The following is a 15,356-nucleotide window of genomic DNA, read 5'->3' as shown; positions in this document are numbered from 1 at the left end:
GATGCAATCGATCGTAAAGTGCCAAATGTGTATTATATCAAATTAGACTTTTTTTCCCGTGTTACGGACGAAATCTTCGGCCTTAAAAAATGATTACCCCAGAAATTCTTTACTCCATCATTGTAGTACTATCCAATAGCTATTCATGAGGGGATCGTCTATAAACCCTTGCCATAAAGAACAACCGAGACGATGGCGCGGAAAGTGGGTTTCCCCAATGCGTATTTTATCAAATTTGACATTTATTCCGTGTTACGGACGAAATTTTCGGCCTTTAAAAATGCTTACCACAGAAATTCTTTACTCCAACGTTGTAGTACTATCCAATAGCCATTCATTAGGCAGCGTCTATAAACCCTAGCCGTAAAGGACAACCGAGACGGTTTTTTTTTCTGTGTTACGGACGAAATTTTCGGCCTTTTAGAATGCTTACGTCATAAAGTTTTTATCCTTACGTTGTAGTACTTTCAAATAGCTATATATTTGGACAGGGTCTATTATCCCAAGCCATAAAGAACAACCGTGACTTTTTTTTCCGTGCTACGGATGAAATTTTTTGACTTTAAGAATGCTTACCCAAGAAATTTTTTACTCTAACGTTGTAGTACTATCCAATAGCTATTTATAAGAGCAGCGTAATCCTTAGCCATAAAGAACAATCGAGACGAAGGGTTGGAAAGTGGGTAACCCCAATGCGTATTTAATCAAATTTGACCTTTTTTCCGTGTTACGGACGAAATTTTCGGCATTTTAAGCATGTTTACTTAAGAAATTGTTCACTCTCACGTTGTAGTACTATCCAATAGCTTTTAATTAGGGCAGCGTCTATAATCCTTAGCCATCAAGAACAACCGAGACGATGGGTCGGAAAGTGGGTGTCCCCAATGCGTATTTTGTCAAATTTGACTTTTTTCCGTGTTACGGACGAAATATTCGGCCTTTAAGAATGCTTACCCCAGAAATTCTTTACCCGCACGTTGCTGCCCAATATCTATTCATTAGGGCAGAGTCTATAATCCCTAGCCATACATAACTGCCGAGGCAATGTGTCGGTAGGTGCCCAATTCGTATTTTATCAAATTTGACTTTTTTCCCCGTGTTACGGACGAAACTTTAGGCCTTTTAAAAATGCTTACCCCAGAAATTCTTTATCCTCACGTTGTAGTTATATCCAATAGCTATTCAATAGGGCAGCGTTTATAATTCCTAGCCATCAAAAACAACAGTGACAATGGGTCAGAAAGTGGGTATCCCCAATACGTATTTTATCGAATTTGGCTTTATTTCTATGGTTCGGACCAAATTTTCGGCCTTTACAAATGCTTACCCCAGATATTCGTTACCCTCACGTTGTAGTGCTATCGAATATCTATTCATTAGGACTGCGTCTATAATCCCTAGCCATAAAGAACAACCCTGGCAATGGGTCGGAAGTGGGTGTCCCTAATGCGTATTTTATCGAATTTGGCTTTATTTCTATGGTTCGGACCAAATTTTCGGCCTTTAAGAATGCGTACCCCAGAAATTCTTTACCCTCCCGCTGTAGTTTTATCCAATAGCTATTTATTAGAGTCTATGATCCCTAGCCATACAAAACTGCTGAGGCAAAGGGTCGGAAAGTGCCCAATGCGTGTTTTATCAAATTTGACTTTTTCCCGTATTACGGACGAAATTTTAGGCCTTTAAGAATGCTAACCCCAGAAATGTTTCACTCTCACGTTGTAGTACTATCCAAAAGCTATTTATTAGAGCAGCGTCTATAATCCCTAGCTATAAAGAACAACCGAGACGATGGGTCGGTAAGTGGGTATCTCCAATGCGTATTTTATCAAATTTTTCTTTTTTCCGTGTTACGGACGAAATTTTCGGTTTTTTAAAAATTCTTATCCCACAAATTCTTTACTCTGACGTTGTAATACAATTCAAAAGCTACTCATTAGGTCAGCGTTTATAAAACCTAGCAATAAAGAGCAACCGTGACAATGGGTCGGAAAGTGGATGTCCCCCATGCGTATTTTATCAAATTGATTTTTTTTTGTTACGGACGAAATTTTCGGCCTCTAGGAATGCTTATCCCAGAAATTTGTTACCCTCACGTTATAGTGCTTTCCAAAAGCTATTCATTTGGGCAGCGTCTATAATCCCTAGCCATAAAGAACAACCGTGGCAATATGTCGGAAAGTGGGTGTCCCCAATGGGTATTTTATCGAATTTGGCATTTTTCTATGGTTCTGACGAAATTTTCGGCCTTTAAGAATGCTTACCCCAGAAATTCTTTACCCTCCCGTTGTAGTACTATCCAATATCTTTTCATAAGGGCAGCGTCTATAATGCCTAGCCATAAGGAACAACCGTAACTATGGGTCGGAAAGTGGGTGTAACTCTATGGTGTTTGAGAAATAAAGAATCTTGAAATCTTGAGCGAGAAACGTTTGCTAGACTGAAGTATAAGGTGAAAATACAAACATGCATTTTTATTACACTATCAGTTATGAATGCTTGTTCAACATATCCGTTGGAAAAAATTTCATAAAAATATTCTATTGTATGATTTACTTTTATTACTATAATCATATCAGAAATTCCTAAAATATAAATCGTACATTTGAATTTAAAAATTTGCACGGCCGATCACTTTACTTTCTTAATTATTTGTTGGTTAATAGCTAAACAAAATAGTCGTCGATGCGCTTTAAACCACGTTATAAGATGATTAACCAACAAGACTTAAAATGAGATTAATTCCACTCCCGGCATGCCATTAAGACTAAAACTAGGTCTCAGTAGTCAGTTCGAATAAATATAATTAATAATTCCCGATTTTCTTGTTTATTAGTGTTCATATCCAGATAAAATTCGGTGAATATGTTTTTATGGTATTATGAACATAATAAGATGATAAGTAAAAAATCTCGAATTTTCACTCTAAAGGGAAACTCTGCAAAAACTGAAAAAATGTTATTATGTTCTTTTAGCAAAAAAGAATCACATCTCCATCAATATTAAAGTTTTATTCTCCATGTAAGGAGTTCAAAATCGATTTCTGAAATTAACTATTAGTTCTCGACAATTCGCCATCTTGCCGGCATGCCTGATCTTAAAAGTAACGTGATATCTATAAACCACAAAGTACAAAAAGAATCGAGGATTTAACGACCGTTATTTAAAAACTCCCATCATCAATCGGGGAATTTGGCAGTCGTCATTCAGTGTCAAAATGTCTTGTCAAGCGTACGGTTGTTCTGTCCGACAAGGTCATGACAAAAGTCTACATAGTTCTCCAGATCCCACAAAAAAGAAAGAATTATATCAGACATGATTGTGCAACCTTAACCTAGAATCAATTAGTTTCGTCTATAGCGAGCACAAGTTGGTATATGAAGATCATTTTGAGAAATCTTGTTTCGAGGGAAATTTGATGGTAATTATATCTTTTTAATAACAAAATAACCTAGCAGTTCTGATAGCTATTGTTATCATACCCTTATATGATGAAATCACGTTTATTAAAAGAAAAATGTAAATTGGATGAGGAAGTAAAGTTTCAATCATAAGAAAGGCAAATCCAGTGCTCGTGTAACAGTCACTGATTTACAAAAGATTCATTAGTATGTCTCTGTAGATAAAGTGCATTGGTTTATATAAAGAATAGTTCTGTATTAAGACAAGATAATTTTTAAATTAATAAAGTTATACGATAAATTACATTTGTTTTTATTATGATATTTAACAGCTATTGACAAGGAGCAATGTTAGGAAGAGGTTTTAGCTGGGACATACTATGTTTATTTAGTACAATATTCCCAGGATATAGATATGTCAATATCGGATTATCGGACATCTCAACTCTTTTTCATAGATGATGTGTTTTCTTAAAAGTGTATTTTTTTTATAACTAAGCTTTACATGCTATTAAATTGATACGGGATCAATTTAGAATTTATAAGTTATTGTCTGACAACTAGAAAAATGCTTGTTTTAGACCCTTGTTGGCCAATACTTCCTGAAATTTTGGGAAATTACCCCCAAAATGAATCCCAACCTTCAACTTGTGGTATTGGACCTTGTGGTACAATTTCAGAGCAATCAAAATACTTATACATAAGTTATTGTCCTTCAACAAGAAAAATACTTGTTTGGGCTCTTTTTTGTCCCCTTATTCCTAAACGGTTGGGACAATCACCAGTGGCGGATCTAGAAATTTTTGTAAGAAGGGCCCACTGAATTTTTTTTTGCGGTTGTATGAAAATGACGTAGGTTAGGTATTGACAACAGAGACTGCATAGATATGCTACTAATAGAAATAGTAATGTGCGATATGAACAGGTACATTTTTAAAATTTCAGCAGTTCAGTGATAAAAAATGATTTCGAAACCGGTGAAGTAATTGTGTAAGCGTTGTTGTTCGGTTTTAATTGTATAAATTTAAACTTGTTATAGTTGAATCAGAATAGATTGATATGATTTTTTTCAATTTACATCATAATCATACTGATGAAGGATATCTATTATCTGAAATATTCATAGATAATTACATGTAATCACGGTTTCTTTTTTTCAATATTGGTGTTGTTTTGTACGTTTTTTTTTAGGTGTTTATTTAATTTATTTATTGTGTACATGTATTGTTACTCGTAACGATCCAACGCCATCGTAAGAAAGATCGTTAACTAATATTTCGACTTTTAATGTATATAGTACGTCTAAAACAATTGACAACTCTACGATAAATCCATCCATTGGATCACCAGTGAAGGTGATACTCGGCTGAAAATACATTTTATATTCATAATTACTCTCAATATCAGCACAACAATGTTAAATCTGAAAATTTGCGAAATCCAATTTTTGTTCTTCCCTCGCCGGGATTCGAACTCGTGCTATTTGAATATCGAGACAACAGCACCTGCACTGTGTTCTTCGCTCAAGACCACACGACTGAACTATTATAATTTAGCTGTCGGTGGCCTAGTGTTACCTTTCCTCGTCAGTAGAATATAGAGTTGTAACACAGTTCTTGCTATAGATGGCATGAAGATTATATATACATATTTTAAATAATCTTATTAAGGTAGCACTACAGTCTAACAATGATTTTTTGAAGATTTTTATTTATCACATAATTTTGAAGTAAGTATTATTCTGCACATTTTGTAAAAATCCAAAAGTCATTATCATATCACAACAGGGAGTTAATTGATAATGAACTTCTGTAAATAAAAGCACATGGTTATTAATCTAAATATATAGGCATTTGGGAGGGGATAATATATCAGTCATCTGTTGATACCAGTGTCCAGCTGTTAATCATTGATCACAAGATAAGTACTGTGGTCTTATCTCATTGTATTGCAACAAAAGTAATTTATATAACATGAAAGTAAACAGAGAAAAAGAAAAAGATATAAAAAGGAAAAAATCTAAAGGGAAAAAATCTACCAAAATGAAAAAAAATTTGAATAAGAGTGTGAAAGTATCTTTGAAAGCCTCTGACTGCCTGTATAAATTTCTTCTCTTTGGTCTTCTATTTTTAAACGATGAGCGTGTCTTCTGTTAGGAGTTTTAGGCATTTTATCCAATTTTAATTTTGTGAAATTTTTCATAAAACTCAAATAGACTGTCTGGACAGATGCGGAGCTTTGTCTATATTTAATTACTACATCACAGATGTTGGTCAAATCTGTGACGTTAAACTCCCGCCAAATGCCAAGTTAGTGTTTGGCAGTGCACATACAATGCAAAATTTACAGCATTAGAGCATCATAGACAAAAAGTGTGTGGTTCTATTGATAAAGTAATGGTGTCAGAACACCCCTAGGGTGTTCCAAGTGGAATTTTTGTATTTATGTTGCATTTATAGGGGTTCTTAGGGGGAAATTCAGTTTTTAGGTCATTTCTCGAAACAATTTTTCATGAAAACTGTTAGGAAAAAAATGAAAATGGAAACTTTATTGGTACCCCTTTTGGTTTGACTTTGATATATGTGATTAAAGGGAGTGTCGTAGTTTTTGGATAATTTATTTTAAATGAATATTTAGGTCTCCAAAAATGAAAGGTGAAATGAGGTTTGGCACCCAGCAGTTAAATCAATATATCTTCTTATTGGAGACATATATCAAAAATCTGAGACAAGGTTTTGTAGCTTGTGTATGCTTGAATAAAGGGATGAAAATAAATTTTAACAACCATTTGACCTGAATGTGCCATTTTCATCCAAGTTCGAAGACCACTTTTTGGCAATTAATGAGCTATATTTTGAGATTAATCATACAAAAAATAAATTTATCTATAGATTAAGAAAGAGTAATATTGCCGCTTTAAAATGAGTTAAAGATTTTAAAAATCCATAGAGTAGTTTTGGAGAAATTAATCTTTAAAGACTGTTTGTTTGTAGCTGCTCATCTGTGATTTACAAAAAAAAAAAGAAAAATAATAACGGAAAACGTCACATTCTGGCATTGACATCAGCAAGAGTTACAGGTGTACAGAAATGCGTTCACCCGGCCGGTTCTTCTTAAGTCTTAGAAAAAGATCCGTACGGGTGGGGTCTGTTTGGATACAGTTACTAGTACAACCATGACAACCAGACTTATGATATACATTAGATTCTATCTTTGGTGCTCGGATAGTGCCACACACTTTACATCTTTTATTTGCGAAAAACCCCTTACAACAACTACTTTGGTTCTCAAATGTCCCCTTTCTAGGCAGATTCTGTCCCTACCAAGCATACCATTTTATCGCTGACATTCCAATTCGATTCGTGTCTTTCCGGAGTATCCTTGACATATTGGACGTTGGGTATATTAAAACAGTTGTAAGTTAATTTTAGCAGTTCTATGGTGAGATGAAAATCTCGATTATTAATTTTCAGACTTAGATCTTGTGATCATCTAAGTTAATAGTACTCCAGTACTTTAATTATAAAGTACAATAAGTAATAATGTTCTAGAAGAGAATAGCGATAAATTTGTGCTTTTTTTTAAAGAGAAAATATCTCTCTCCTGATGGCAACATCATTATAAAAATTAACGTCAACATATTTTTTTCTAAGTTTATTAGAAAGGTATGATTTTTTTTCTGTACAATCTGTCATGAAGGGTAGTAGTTTCCAAAGTTAATTATCAAACAAAGCTTTCACAGTGCTGATTCCTCTAAATCTGTTTCATCATTCATAGATACTGTATTAGGATCTGCTGTGGACATCTGTCTGTCAAAGACATCATCTGGAGATGTACCACCAGATGGTGCTGGTAGTTCACTTTGTTGATCAACTGGAGCCCATCGAGCATCATCACTGGACAATGCTTGTGGCATGGAAGCATCATATCCAGAGGATCCTAGTTTAGATGGTGAATCAATTCTCGAAGATTTCCAGCCACGTTTTGACATGCCTTTTATTTCAGCAGACAGATCGGACATTTTAGATGGACGTGGAGCAATTTTGGAACCAGAAGATGTGATTAGAGGTTCAAATGAAGACATCAAATGACATTCCTCCATTTTCGAATCATCTTTTGGAGAAAATTCCTACAACAATAAACTCACATTTCTTTTTTTGTAAGACTATTAGTGTATATCTATAAGAACTATGCTGGAAATTTGTTATCTCCTAAAATAATCTTTGACGAAAATAAATTAGATCTGTGCACTCATGTTAATCAGTTTGAATCTGAAGAATGCAAAAAACAAGAGTGCATCCGCTGGAATGTCTCGCTAGCTTTACTGACCATTGATTTTATGTTAATAGTTCTAACTAAATATAAAGTTTAACTAAAAGTAAAATTTGCACTTTAACAATTTTTTTGCAGAATTTATCTTTGTTTCAAATAAAGAAATACTTGGCAGGAGTAAAGTTTTATTCTGTCCAGTACTACAAACAAAATTTCACATGACATTTCATTTCATATAAGAAAATAACCATCACTGGAAGTTAACCAATCAAATTTTTCACCTCTTTTTCATCTGTGTACAGGCTTTAATAACCATGTAAACTCAAGTTTTCAAAATATTCTATAGAAACACCAAATAAGAAAAATAATGGTGCTTTGAAACACCCAAGATATATATTTATGAAACCAGAAATTTTTTACTGCAATGAAATGTAGGATTATTTTCCTACAGCTGCAAAGTTCAGGGGAATATTTTTTCGACCCTTTTTCGTATGCAACCGGATGTGACATACTATGAATTGGTGGTATTACACCTTTACTAAAATATAGAAAAGGGTCTCATTGCCTTATACTATATATTTTTTTTATTCATACTTATAACCCCGTATCTTTTGTTAATCATTTGAGAAAGTGTTGATGATAAAACTATAAAAAAAATGTCTTCAGTCATTCAAATAAAAAGTTCAAAAAGTTCCCAAACTTAAACTTACGAGGTTATCTGAAATTTGATCTGGACCTACAAAATATGTTAATAATGAAAATATAAGAATTCATAGTAATGCAGAAAGCATTTCACAGTTCTAGTAATGATACTACAATATGGGTATATTTTTACCAAAGTACTGCATAAAAAAAAGAAACTTGAATTTTTACGGACTTTGAATCAAATTTATGACTATCCACTATCAAAGTATACCATTAAAACATGTACATGTATAATGCCAAACCTGGTTACTGTTAATAACACATGAAAGTAATTGATCAATTGCAATACAAAACAAAACAAAACAAAATTGGAATTCAATCAACAAAAAACAAAGTACATGATTCAACATGTTCAATATGAAATATAAGCCTAGCTCAGTGTAGAACATGCATATTATGCTTTTGAAAATCTAGTAACATAATATTTCGAGATTCAAAAATATTTGTATATAACCCCAAACAAAAAAAATTGAGGAACAAATCATGGTAACAAATGATAAACAAATCGTATGATTTCTTTGTGATTTGAAAGTGATAAAATTTCACATGCAAATGAGCTAACAAATCACAATAACAAATCACGAACAAATTGCTTACAATTCATAAGCAAATCATAAACAAATTGTGAAGAAATTGTTTTGAAATCATTAACAAATCAGAAGTAATTGCTTTCCTACTTCAAGCAAATCACAAACAAATTGTTTTCAAATCGTAAAGAAATTGTAAAGAAATTGTTATCAAATCTTTAACAAATCAGAAGTAAATCATATTCCTACCTCAAGCAAATCATAAACAAATTGTTTTCAAATATGAAGAAATTATTAACAAATTGTTATCAAATCTTTAACAAATCAGAAGAAAATCATATATTCCTACCCCAAGCAAATCACAAGCAAATCGTAAATAAATTGGCATCAATCATGAATTCACAGATTAAATCATTTACATCCAGATCAAAAATAAGTTCTGCCCCTGAAAATCCCAAACTTTGAAGCGCAATTGTCTTCATTTTACCTTTAATAGCTACTCCTCTAATTGTAAAAATGAATACTATCTTTGGTTGCGATGAGGGACGAATTGTTCCCTCTGTGTAGGTTTCTCTTACTTTTCTCCCGAATTTGACTATAACGAAATTTGAAAAAAAAACATAGGCAACCACGTGTACTTAGTAGAATGATGTCGAATAGGTGATGGGTCTTAGTCTTGGTCCAAATCTGCTACATTGTATTATAGCTTTGTCCATTTTGCCCGGGACCTGGTCAGTAAACAACAATTAAAACATTGAACTTGCCAGTGAATTTTGTCTGCTGGCACGGGAAGCTAGTCTTGAAATGAATGTTTTGATCTGTTTACACATCTTTTACACATTTTTTTTTTGAAAATTAATCCTTACAGCACAAAAATATCATGATTATAACGAGATACTGAAATGCACAGTTTCTGAATTTTAAAGGTTAATTAACGTTTGAATAGTATTAGTTGAATATGTGAAATTATAAATAAATAACTGAGATTCCTTACCACCATCATCTTTCATAGACTGAATAAAACTCTTCATCTTGCAACCTTCTTTGTTCAGTTATTATAGAACAGTATTTGAAATTTGAATTTGACCTCAACCGGAAGTCAGAGAGATAGATAAACAAAGAAAATTTGAATGCATTAATATTTTATTCATTGTAGCAAATCATCAATGAATCACACCAAGATAGCTAACAAAGTTAACAAATCATTTTCAAATCATTTTATATGATTTTCAAAGTTAACAAATCATAACGAAATTACACCATTCTAGCTAACAAAGTTAACAAATCTCTTTCAAATCATTTCATACGATATTCTAAGTAAACAAATCATAAAGAAATCACACAAAAACAGAAACAAATTGCTTACAAATCATACAATAGAAAGAAATCACAAAGAAATCAGTTTTAGCGAATTTGGAAAATTCTGATTTGTTTATGATTTGTTTAATGAATCGCAAGCAAATGGTACTAACAAATCACAGAATCATGATTTGAAAGAGATTTGAATACGATTTGAAAGCAATTTGTTCATTTATTTTTCTGTTTGGGACATGAAACTAAGGTTGTTTTTTTGCAAATACTACAATTTTTTACATTTAATTTAACTAATACAGATGTTTGTATGTTACATATATAAGTATAATATACATACCTAATATATCTGTTGGTAACAATCTGTCAGATTCATCCATGGAATCTTCGTGAGAATCAGTAGATCCAAATGAGTATTTTCTGAAACTAAATAATTTAATTTATTTCATCTGACACATTTCTTTAACTGAATACCCTTATGATGATTGTGGCCAAGTTTGGCTGAATTCGTCTATGTAGTTTCAGGGGAGAAGATCTTTGTAAAAGATTACAAAAATTTACGAAAAATTGTTAAAAATTGACTATAAAAGGCAATAACTCCTTAAGGGGTCAATTTACCATTTTGGTCACGATTACTTATTTGTAGATCATACTTTGTTGCACATTATGTTAACATTTGATCTATATCTATAACAATATTGAAGATAATAACCAGAAACTGTAAAATTTTCTTAAAATTGAAGTGGCAGCAACCAATCAAAGGGTTCTGGTTTGTCTGAAAATATCAGGGCGGATAGATCTCAACATGATGAACATTTTTACCCGATTTTTTTTCAGATTAGCTCTAAATGCTTTAGATTCTTCTTGTAATATTTCATAGAGATCCCTAATTCCTAAACAGTTAGAACATCATTCTGAACATTTTGACTTGTAAGAATTCTTTTTTTTTAGTGGATATCGAGATAAAAAGCCCAACTTGCATTTTACTCCTATGTTTATTATTATCCATGTTGGCCATGTTGTTAGGCAAGGTCATTGGACACACACTTAACCAAATACGGCAATAATCATGGTGGCCAAATTTGGTTAAATTTTGCCTAGAAATTTAATGGAAGCTTATCTTTGATAAAGTTAACTGACGACGAATAATGGCAGATGACAGATGCCAGGTGATGGCAATAGCTCACACATAGTATCAATATTGATTACAAAATAAAGTCCTCACAGTGCTGATGTCTCTAAATCTGTTCCATCATTCATTGATACTGTAGCAGGATCTGGTGTGGACATTTGTCTGTCAACGACATTATTTGGAGATTTACTACCAGATGTTGATGATAGTCCACTTGGTTGATCAGCTGGCTTAGGTGATGAATCAGAATCAGACATGACCTTGATATCAATAGCTTCGGATGGATGTGGAGCAATTTTAGGATCAGAAGTTGTGTTCAGAGGTTCAAATGATGACAACATTGGAATTTTCTCAATTGTGCATTCCTATAGTAATAAAACAACATTTCTATTTTTATGTTAGTGATCATATAAGTATAGTATAATAAATTATTTCAGAAATCTGAGTGATGTACTCATGGTAATCATAATCATGATAATCAGCTGGAAACAAAAGAAATTAAAATAAAAACAACACCAAAACTAGACAGAGTGATGCCCATGCGCTCCACACTGACGTATCATACGTATTATAACAAAATTAGTGTGGGACTTTCTTTGAGATATTATAATGTCTGAGAGACTCAAGACACAAATGGTGCTCCCTCAGATGCAAAATGTTATTTTAAAACACACAAAATTGAGCATGGTTCATGGTTCACTATATAGGTAGTTATCCGGAAACGCTATGCACCTGTTATGCAATTATATACTCCAAAAATGACAAAAGAGCAAATATTAATAAACTTCAAAACCCTGACCACATGCACACCTTCAATATATGTACAAACAGCCAGCAAAGTGAAAACTCCCTAGCATTCAAACTGAAGGAGGAGTTATCTGGAATAACTATATACCCATAATGAGACGGACGGACGTGCAGATGGACAGACAGGGGTTAAACAATATGCCTCAAACTTTCAGAAAATCATTTTCACTAGGGGTAATTAATGCGAGAAGTTAAAATTTGACACCTAAGTAACAGTGCTGCATAATTACATATTGAATAATTAAAATAAACAGGCAGTTTTTTAGCAATGGATGTTAATACATATATAGATAGGGGCCGCGAAAATATAAGTATTTGATTAATATGAAGTTTAAAAGCAATGGACGTGAAAACGCAACAAACAAATGCTCGCATAAATCTGGAGACCAAATTTGCATTGGTATGTAATTGTTAATATTTTATATTATGTATATCAATAAATGAAATAATCCCGATGTAGATTTCATTCCTTCAAATTACATCTATTGTGGTCAAAATTGGCCTCATGGTTAATGTACATAAGATCCAAAACAAAATATCACAAAAAATGACATGATTTTAAATTGTTTTACATTTGACATTTCGGGGTCTTTTGTAGCTGACTATGAGGTATGGCCTTTCCTTATTGTTGAAGGCCGTACAGTGACCTATAGTTGTTAATTTCTGTGTCATTTGGTCTCTTATGGAGAGTTGTCTCATTGGGAATCATACCACATCTTCTTTTTTATATATTCATTAGTACAAGGAGATATTCAAACAACTCTCTAGTTTTTCTTTACTAAAATATAATCTAGAGGCTCTCAAGAGCCTGTGTCGCTCACCTGTATTTACTGATGCTTTGGAAATCATGTAAAATAAGGTTAAAATCATAATTAATAGTATTAGATATTAGATATTATAATGATATCTAAGATAATAACAAAAAACTGCAAAATTTCTGTAAATTTACTAACTCAGGGGTAGCAACCCAACAACAGGTTGTCTGATTCATCTGAAAATTTCAGGGCAGATAAATCTAAATCTGATGAACATTTTTGCCACCTGTCATATTTGCTCTAAATGCTTTAGTTTCAGAGATATAAACCAAAAACTGCATTTTACCCCTATGTTCTATTTTTAACCATGTCGGGCATGATGGTTGGAAAGCGAGTTCATGGGACAATTCTTTAAACTAAATATCCTAATAATGATTAAGACCAAGTATGGTTAAATTTGCCTCAGTATTTTCAGAGAAGAAGATTTTTGTAAAAGATTACAAAAATTTACGAAAAATTGTTAAAAATTGACTATAAAGGGCAATAACTCCTAAAGGGGTCGAATGACAATTTTGGTCATGACGACTTATTTGTAGATCTCACTTTGCTGAACATTATTGCTGTTTACAGTTTATATCTATCTATAATAATATTCAAGATAATAACCAAAAACTGCAAAATTTCCTTAAAATTACCAATTCAGGGGCAGCAACCCAAAAAAGGGTTGTCAGATTTGTCTGAAAATTTCAGGGCTGATAGATCTTGACCTGATAATCAGTTTTACCCAATGTCAGATTTACTCTAAATGCTTTGGTTTCAGAGATATAAGCCAAAATCTACATTTTACCCCTATGTTCTATTTTTAGCCATGGCGGCCATCTTGGTTTGGTTGGCGGGGTCATCGGACACATTTTTGTCGAAAAAGCGAGACATAGCGATCCTACATTCCGTCGGCGTCGTCGTTGTCGTCGGCGGCGTCCACAAATATTCACTCTGTGGTTAAAGTTTTTCAAATTTTAATAACTTTCTTAAACTATCCTGAATTTCTACCAAACTTGGACAGAAGCTTGTTTATGATCATAAGATTATATTCAAAAGTAAATTTTGTAAAAAAAAAATCCCATTTTTTCCGTATTTTACTTATAAATGGACTTAGTTTTTCTGCCAGGAAACATTACATTCACTCTGTGGTTAAAGTTTTTCAAATTTTAATAACTTTCTTAAACTATCCTGGATTTCTACCAAACTAGGAAAGAAGCTTGTTTATGATCATAAGATAGTATCCAGAAGTAAATTTTGTAAAAAAAAAATTCCATTTTTTCCGTATTTTACTTATAAATGGACTTAGTTTTTCTGCCAGTTAACATTACATTTTCTCTGTGGTTAAAGTTGTTAAAATTTTAACAACTTTCTTAAACTATCCTGGATTTGTACCACACTTGGACAGAAGCTTGTTTATGATCAAAAGCTAGTATCTAGAAGGAAATTTTGATAAAATTTTGTTCCATTTTTTCCGTATTTTACTTATAAATGGACTTAGTTTTTCTTCCAGTCAACATTACATACAGTCTGCAGTTTAAGGTTTTAAAACATTTATTAGATTCATAAATTATCCTGGATTTTTACCAAACTTGGACAGAAGCTACTTACATTCAAATGATTGTATAGAGAGGAATATTTTTATTAATTTTTTTTCTCATTTTTGTTGAGCCTGCGATTAACAGCAAAAGTAGGCGAGACACTGGTTTCCACGGAACCCTTACAAATTTTTTAAACTAGATACCCTAATGATGATTGTGGCCAAGTATGGTTAAATTTAGTCCAGTGGTTTCAGAGGAGAAGATTTTTGTAAAAGCTAACGACGACGACGACAGACGACGTACGACGGACGACAGACGCCAAGTGATGAGAAGAATTGATGCTAAAACTATGAAAAAAAATCTACAGTATTTAAAAAAAAAGTTATGAAACTTACCATGTTATCTAAAATTTGATCTGGATCTACAAAATATGCAAAATAATAAAGAACATAAAAATTTTGTTTAATTGACCTGCAGAAACCATTTAACGGTTCTAGTTACGATACTATTATATTGGTATATATTTGGTTTACTTTTTTACCAAAGTACTGCATAAAAAGGGAACTTGAATTCTTACTGACTTTGAATCATATTTGTGACTATCCACTATCAAAGTATACAATTAAAAACTTATATAATGCCAAACAGCAAAATTCCAAACCTGGTTAATGTTAATAACACATGATACTAATTTATCAATTGTGATAAATATTTATTGGAATCAGCAACTAACAAGTATGTGTTGAAATGCGTCACCTGCTTTTCTTGCCATTGATTTTATGTTGAGAGTCTTCAAGGTTTAACTACAAGTATTACATTAATTTAACATCATTAAAGATCTATGACAATGAGGTCAAGGTCAGATA

The 15,356-nt window shown here is 32.6% G+C and overlaps 1 protein-coding gene across 1 annotated transcript in view; it reads right to left on the bottom strand.

Moving 5' to 3' along the window:
- Positions 1–7,040: 7,040 nt before the first annotated feature.
- LOC127719725 (uncharacterized) overlaps positions 7,041–15,356 on the bottom strand; it is a 264,736-nt gene continuing 256,420 nt past the window's right edge. Inside the window, exons 102-106 of the mRNA XM_052225963.1 lie at positions 14,886–14,911; positions 11,442–11,713; positions 10,557–10,642; positions 8,384–8,409; positions 7,041–7,530 (exon numbers count right to left, since the gene is read on the bottom strand). Coding sequence (XP_052081923.1) covers positions 7,138–7,530; positions 8,384–8,409; positions 10,557–10,642; positions 11,442–11,713; positions 14,886–14,911 — 803 coding nt within the window. The 3' untranslated portion in view covers positions 7,041–7,137. The remainder of the gene's footprint in view (positions 7,531–8,383; positions 8,410–10,556; positions 10,643–11,441; positions 11,714–14,885; positions 14,912–15,356) is intronic.

This window comes from Mytilus californianus, unplaced genomic scaffold (genome assembly GCF_021869535.1).
Source record: "Mytilus californianus isolate M0D057914Y unplaced genomic scaffold, xbMytCali1.0.p SCAF_11, whole genome shotgun sequence".
NCBI lineage: Eukaryota > Metazoa > Mollusca > Bivalvia > Mytilida > Mytilidae > Mytilus > Mytilus californianus.
Note: the sequence above shows the minus strand (reverse complement) of the source record. Positions and strands in the feature narration are given on the sequence as shown.